Consider the following 6,395-nt stretch of genomic DNA (forward strand, 5'->3'; position numbering starts at 1 on the left):
CATTATAGCCACTTCACATCTTTTTTCTGAAGCATCTGGTCCTCACTATTCTTAGATTTACAATATCTAATTAAATTGAGTATTGATCCAGAAATCCCTTTGCTTCTAAAAACTCCCTCAGGTATACAAGAACACTTAATAGTCTTACCTTTGCAGTTGGCAGTTAAGATTTCAGGCCTAGAGTGACACTGTATATCCCCCAATGTACTTCCCTTTAATCAGTCCCCAAACACAGACAGAAATTAATCCCAGTTACTTTGTATTCTGGGACAGCAGGCACTGGTACCCAGCATTGTGCATACTGCTTAATTTAAAGGGAAATGAAAAATCTATTCAATTCTATTTTGGCAAGCATTTTCTGTCAAAATTTGCCATTGATTGAAGTTATTCTGTATTCCTTTATATATATATTTGTTATATATTTGATTTAGTTATGGTTGCCTGCGGAGTATTTCTTAACCATTTAATATTATGAATTGTAGGAGTAATAAGCTCCAAGAAAATAACTAGCTGTTTTCACGTCAAGTCCATTTTGTGGACTGCTGAGCAAAGGGAAGCATAAAATCAAGGCAAGTTTGTTTGGAAAAGATGTTTTTGTACAGCTCATCAGAAAGTTTGGTAAATTCTCCCCTTTTTCCTCCTCTCCTCCCCATGTCTAAGCCAGTGGACACTAATTTCTGTAGGAGCAATAAAATATCACTTCCTAACTGGACAAATGGAAAAAGAACGGTCTCCTTGGAACATACAGACTGGGTGCTGCTCGACACCCTGCATGTTTGAGGGAAGTGCTTAATGCTAGCACCATCAACTGAGGATGTGCTCCAGCTCTCAGTTGTGAGGCACCTAGGCTGGCCATCTGCAGCCTGGTAAGAAAATGCTGCACACTCTGGTAAATATGATAATAACAAGGCTATACAGTTTTTACAGAAATAAAAATAAAATAGTGACTTCTTAGCTGTCCCTGGGAAAGAGATTATATAGTGTATATATATATGTAATTGCTCTGTAATTAACCCCAGGTTTCAGCCAAACATGCTTACAAAATTGTTAAAAAAAGACAGTTTCCTAAGCCTGTACCCATCGAGTTCAACGATCACAATATAAAGACCAGTAAAACTCATTTCTGTCCAAGAAAATGCCAAGTAAAACCACCCAGCAGCATACTTCTCCTCTCCTCTTTGCAGTGCTGGTTAAGCAGAACTCACCAAGTTAGAAAACAAAGTGACTTAATTTTGTTTTAAAAGGAAACTTTCTTCAACATTAATCATCTCATCTCTTGTAGTCTAATTGTAGGTGAAGTTAAACAAATATGATGTCTAGAACTTTCAATACATATTTTTCACTGGCATACAGCATAGACTGAAAAGGGTTGGAATATGTTCTCTTGGTGACTGGGTGACTTTGGGAATATATAAATCGATAAGGACTCCATCTTAAAACTCACCAGTTTAAACTGAGGGCAGGTCAATACAAACAAGAGTAGTTAATGGTTTGAGATGTAAAATGTCATCAGTTCCATTTCTAATGATAGAGTATACATGCTATACAAGTTGGCTCTGCCTCCATTAATGGTGAATAAAACAGGGAACAAAGAGAGAACACAGCAGCCAAAGTAACCTTGTCAGGATTGTTTCATTCATGATGGCATTGAAAAGCTGCCACTGCCAATAGCAACGGTGTGGATGCAGGGCTACCAGTCATGCCACTTTGCCACTTTTGAGATGTTTTATAAAAAAAAAAAATTAATTATTTTACCAATGGCTATTAAAACACACTCCAATCTGAGTTCCCAATTTTCAGAATGAATAAAACAGCTACTGGCATCAATTACTGATCCATATTCATAACCACTTTATCTCTGATGCATTGACTGGGACTAGCATTCATGTGTTTATTTTCTTGTAAGGAAATAAGTCTTGAATGAATGATCTGCTAAAGATTCTCCTTATTAGAATAATTTTTTTACAAGAAAGTGCTTTTCCAGATATATGTGCTAAAAAAAATTACGCGCTTTTTCTTAATTCTCTGCCCAGCTTTTCTAATCATAATATGAAGACTTCATGAAATTTCCTGGAAGATTATCTTCATTTCTGAATGCTGAAGAGCAGTTGCCTTTATATTCTACAGTGGAGATGGCGGCGGTGGGGTACTTAGACTTTTCTCATCACTGGGAAATACCACATATAAAGCAAACATCTCTAAAAGTGTAAAAATTGGGTAATTTACAATGGTGTGCGACTTTTTTTCAAGAAGAGTATTTAGACCCTACCCCCATGAAAGAGGTTTTGAGAAGAGACCCACTGTCTACTACAGAAAGTAGTAGACTTCTATCCATGTAGTACGTCAGTGTCCATGTTCAGCCATCATTTCATTCAAGAATGGGTTATTTCTAGTGAAGCAAAGTATGGGTATTTCAATAGCAAAACTCAGAATGGACCCAATGATATGTCCATAAACATGCAAGTCCGGACCTGTTCAAGAGAAACCAATAAGACTTTGTACAATAACAGGCTGGTGGAGGGTTTATGGTCAGGACAGGAATTCCATGTAAAACGGAGAACGTACTAACGCTCATCTTGCAACTACCTAATGCTTGGTTTTACATCCTTTTCATCTGCTTCATCCTCACTGTCATCAACCTGCTGAATGACCAAGTCGGATGACCCATCCTCCACAATCTCCACATCAGATCTGTTGTCTTCTCCATAGTGCCACCTGGAATCCTTATCCCCATCTGCTGGAAATTCAAGGGGTGCTTCAGCCTCCAAGTCAATGCGAATACTGTCTATGCCAGCTTCAGCCAAGCACTCATTACAGAGTCTGTAACGTCTTGTCCCCTCTTGGACCACTTGTCCTGTTAGCTCAGTCACGTGGCGTTTACACTTTCTGCAGATAGGTTTACAAGCCTGATGAATCTGGGAAAATTGAAATGAATAAATTTGATATTTTATCCAGAGAGAAGTGTTTTTAAGATCACAGAAGTAGGGCTGGAGTAGCATCAAGTGGTAGCATTAACTCATTTCAAGGAAGTCATCAAACTTTAAAAATAAAACAATCGTGAGTGCTGTGATTGTCCACTTAAGCTCTATTACAGGACTTAGATAGCACACTACCTTTGCAAACCATCAATTAACAAAGAAATGCATCCCCTCTCATAGGAATTATGCTTCAAATTGACTTAAACAAAACCAGCTTAATTATCTACTACCTCTTCTTTATGGGAGTCAATATATCAACCAGATACACTTGTACTGTGTTTAATTTTACTGAGACAGATTTACACATTGAACAAATCATGCAGTTACTAAAAATACATACTGTTCGAAAATGGCTACTTAGGTGATCTAGCCTGCTAAATCTTTTCCCACATGCCTCACAAGGGTAAGGGCGCTCTCCTGTGTGACAGCGAAGGTGACGCTTTAGGTCTGCTTTTCTTTTTACCACGTGAGTACAGAACGGGCACTTGAACCTCATCCTGGGCAGATCATCTGTTAGGAAATAATTTTATTAAAAAAAAAAAAAGTCATAACACTTCCAGTCACGCTCTAAGAAACTGTATTCTAGTTATGAAAAGCAACAGAAACAGAACAGAAAATCACTCCTTTTTTTAAAAAAATATCATAGGTCTTTTCAAATACAAAGATTTTGTGTTTTCCTATAAATTACACAGTAATGCAACAAAGGAAAAGGAGTGGACCATTAGCTATATTAAAACGAGCTTAAAAAAACAAGATGATCATGAGTCTGGAGCTGTAGAGACACTAAAGATTATGTATGTTGAAGGACTACTTTGATTTAATTTCTTCGTAATTATTTCTTTATTCATTTACTTCATTTATTCATAATTACTGAAAAACAGAGCTTTGCTTTCCAAGCTTACATTTCTGGAAAACGGAAATGTATTTCTGGTAAACGCACACTCTTTCAGCAATGTGTATTTTCTCACTGACACCAGATGATTAACAGATGATTGCAGCATTAAAACAAATTTACCTTCAGTCCAGCCTCCCATGACACCTAAAATAGAGGGCATGCTTGCATACGGCTCATCTGCTTTTGAAGACTTGGATTTACTCGAAGAACGGGGTGATTCGTGCTCCTGCTGTGACACAGCCAAGCTTCTTGAGATCACATCAGACCCTTGACCGTACTGGTATCCCACATGAGGAGATTCAACTTCTGTTTCAATCTGAACTTGCTCCTCAGACTGAGTAATGTGGCCAGCAGGCTCAGCAGCCCTGTCCTCCAGTTTGCTTGATTTATAGTGAGGAATGTCAGAAGGTTGCTGTAGTCCCAGGTGCCGGGATTTCTTGACGGAATCCTGCCTTTGGTCATGTTTGGACAGCTGTTGCTGCGCATTTCTTTGAGAAGCAGGATAGTAGTTGAAATTGCTCCAAGCGTTTCCACCCATCATGCAAGTCCCTTGATCTGGATTTAAGTGGGAATGCGGGGGGCTGCTTTCTGCTCGCCAGCCAGCGCTGTACAAGCAGGATCGGTCCACGCCATTTGAATTTACCTCTTTGTCTGACAGGCTGAAGTAGCGATCCTTCTCCTTCTCGCTGATGTCTAGCGAAGACTTAATGAACGTTTTACACACGCTGATAACGTCGGTCATCTGAAGATAGCTCGCTGCTGACATGACTTCAATGACATTCTGACCGGTGAGGGACAGTTTGCCTGAATACACAAAATCTAAGATAACTGTAAATGTGTCAGGAGAAAAGGCCTGGAAGGTGGCTGTCGTTGGCTGAGTAGTTTCCTTCGAACTCTGTGAAAGGAGCATTTTGAAATACCCGCTGCTGGCAAACAGCACATTTCGGTGTGCTTTAAAGACCTTTCCCTCCACCAGGATGTTGCAGTCACAGAACAAGTCCTGCCTGCGCTGCTCATTTAGTTGCTGCAAGAGGTGAAACTGGTGAGAAGAAATCTCCATTCCAGACAAGATGCAAGTCACTCTTAGAAATAGAAAAAAATTAAGAATTAGAATCTTGATTTCAGCATTGTGCAACTCCGTAAAAGATGTCAAAAAACAGTTGTATAGATATTTTGAAAAAAAAATATATAAATAGGCTTAAATTTGTAAATCCGTTTAAGTTACAATATCCACGATCATTCATCCTTTTTCGAAAAGAAAAGCCCCAGGGGATGGCAGAGCCCGCTACGCCTGACCACGATAATCTCAGCCACGTCTGTGCTCCAACACGGCGCTCGGACACGCGAGGGCTGCGGGATGCACGATGCGCGCAGCCACCGGGAGCCGCGCAGCGCCCGGACCGGAGCCCAGGAGCCGCGGAGCCCTCCGGCCGCCGCGCTCGGACGCTGTCCCCATCCCCGGCGTGCCGTGGCCGCGCCGCCCGGGCCCGGCTCCCGGCCGCCGCAGGCACCGCGAGCGGGCACCCGGCGGCCGAGCCCTGGGCGGCCGCAGCGCTCCCGGCCGGGCTCCGCGGCACCACCAGAGGCCGCCGCCGCTCACCCGCGCCCGGGCAGCCCGGGACGCCCGGCGGCGCAGGGCCCCCGCCCGGCAGGCGCGGAGCCACCTCCCGGCTGCGCGGGCGGCAGCACCGGGCACGACGCCGCTCCGGCGGCTGCGGCTCGGCACGGCTCGGAGCCCGCAGCCCCCCCGAGCCGCTCGCCCCACCGGAGCCCCGGCTCCCGCTCAGCCGGCGCCTCGGGCGCTCCCCGCCGCCCGCCGCCCGGTGCCCGGCGCGGCCCCGCTGCCGCTGCCCGCGGCCGCCCCGCGCTGGCAGCGCCCCAGCCCGCCCCGCGCGGCCCCTCTCGCCGCGCACCCGCCGCCCGCTCCCGCGCAGCCCTTTGTTGCCGCGCCCGGCTCCTTCCAGCCGCGCCCGGGGCTGCAAATGGCGCCCGCGCCGCTCTCCCCGCCGCTCCGCAGCCCGGCCGCCCCCCGCTGCCGCCGGCTCCCGGCGCCCCGGAGCCCCCGACGTCCCTCGCCGCAGCCCGCCCCGGGCTGCCCCGGCCCCGGCGCCCGCTCCGAGCCCGAGCCCAAGAGCGGGGCTGCGCAGCCGCCACTCACCGGCTGGGTTCCGCGGGCGGCTGCCGCTCGGCCGGGAGGAGCAGGCGGAGGATGCGGGGTCCCGGCCCCCGCTCGGGGCTCGCTGCGGCTCACGGCGCCGTGCTGGTCGCGCAGCCCCGAGCCCTGGCAGCCCGAACGTGAGAGAAACAAAAGGTATTTGCTGACGTGGGCGTTGGACAGAGACGCCCGAGGGCTGGGGACACAATTAAAGGGGCAACGCACCGAATGCAGGCGCAGCCCAGCAGCTCCCTCCGCCTGCTCGCCCCGCAGTCTGGGCTGCTTTCCTCTTCCCACACCCACATGCTGCCCAGGAGGGGATGCGATGCCCTAGATGCTTCCTTCTCGCAGTTTTATGTGTAGCAGG

At 46.8% G+C, this 6,395-nt stretch overlaps 1 protein-coding gene across 1 annotated transcript; it reads right to left on the minus strand.

Moving 5' to 3' along the window:
* Nucleotides 1-1,281: 1,281 nt before the first annotated feature.
* Nucleotides 1,282-6,161, minus strand: LOC311218063 (zinc finger and BTB domain-containing protein 8A-like). The gene is made up of 4 exons (XM_084300530.1): nt 6,032-6,161; nt 3,994-4,955; nt 3,319-3,488; nt 1,282-2,915 (listed from the first exon to the last, which is right to left on the minus strand). Exons 2-4 carry the CDS (start codon nt 4,931-4,933, stop codon nt 2,583-2,585), a joined length of 1,443 nt encoding a protein of 480 aa, XP_084156656.1. The 5' UTR covers nt 4,934-4,955; nt 6,032-6,161; the 3' UTR covers nt 1,282-2,582.
* Between the last annotated feature and the right edge of the window lie 234 nt (nt 6,162-6,395).

The sequence above is a fragment of the Netta rufina genome, assembly GCF_964035555.1.
Source record: "Netta rufina genome assembly, chromosome: 23".
In the NCBI taxonomy this organism is placed as follows: Eukaryota; Metazoa; Chordata; class Aves; order Anseriformes; family Anatidae; genus Netta; species Netta rufina.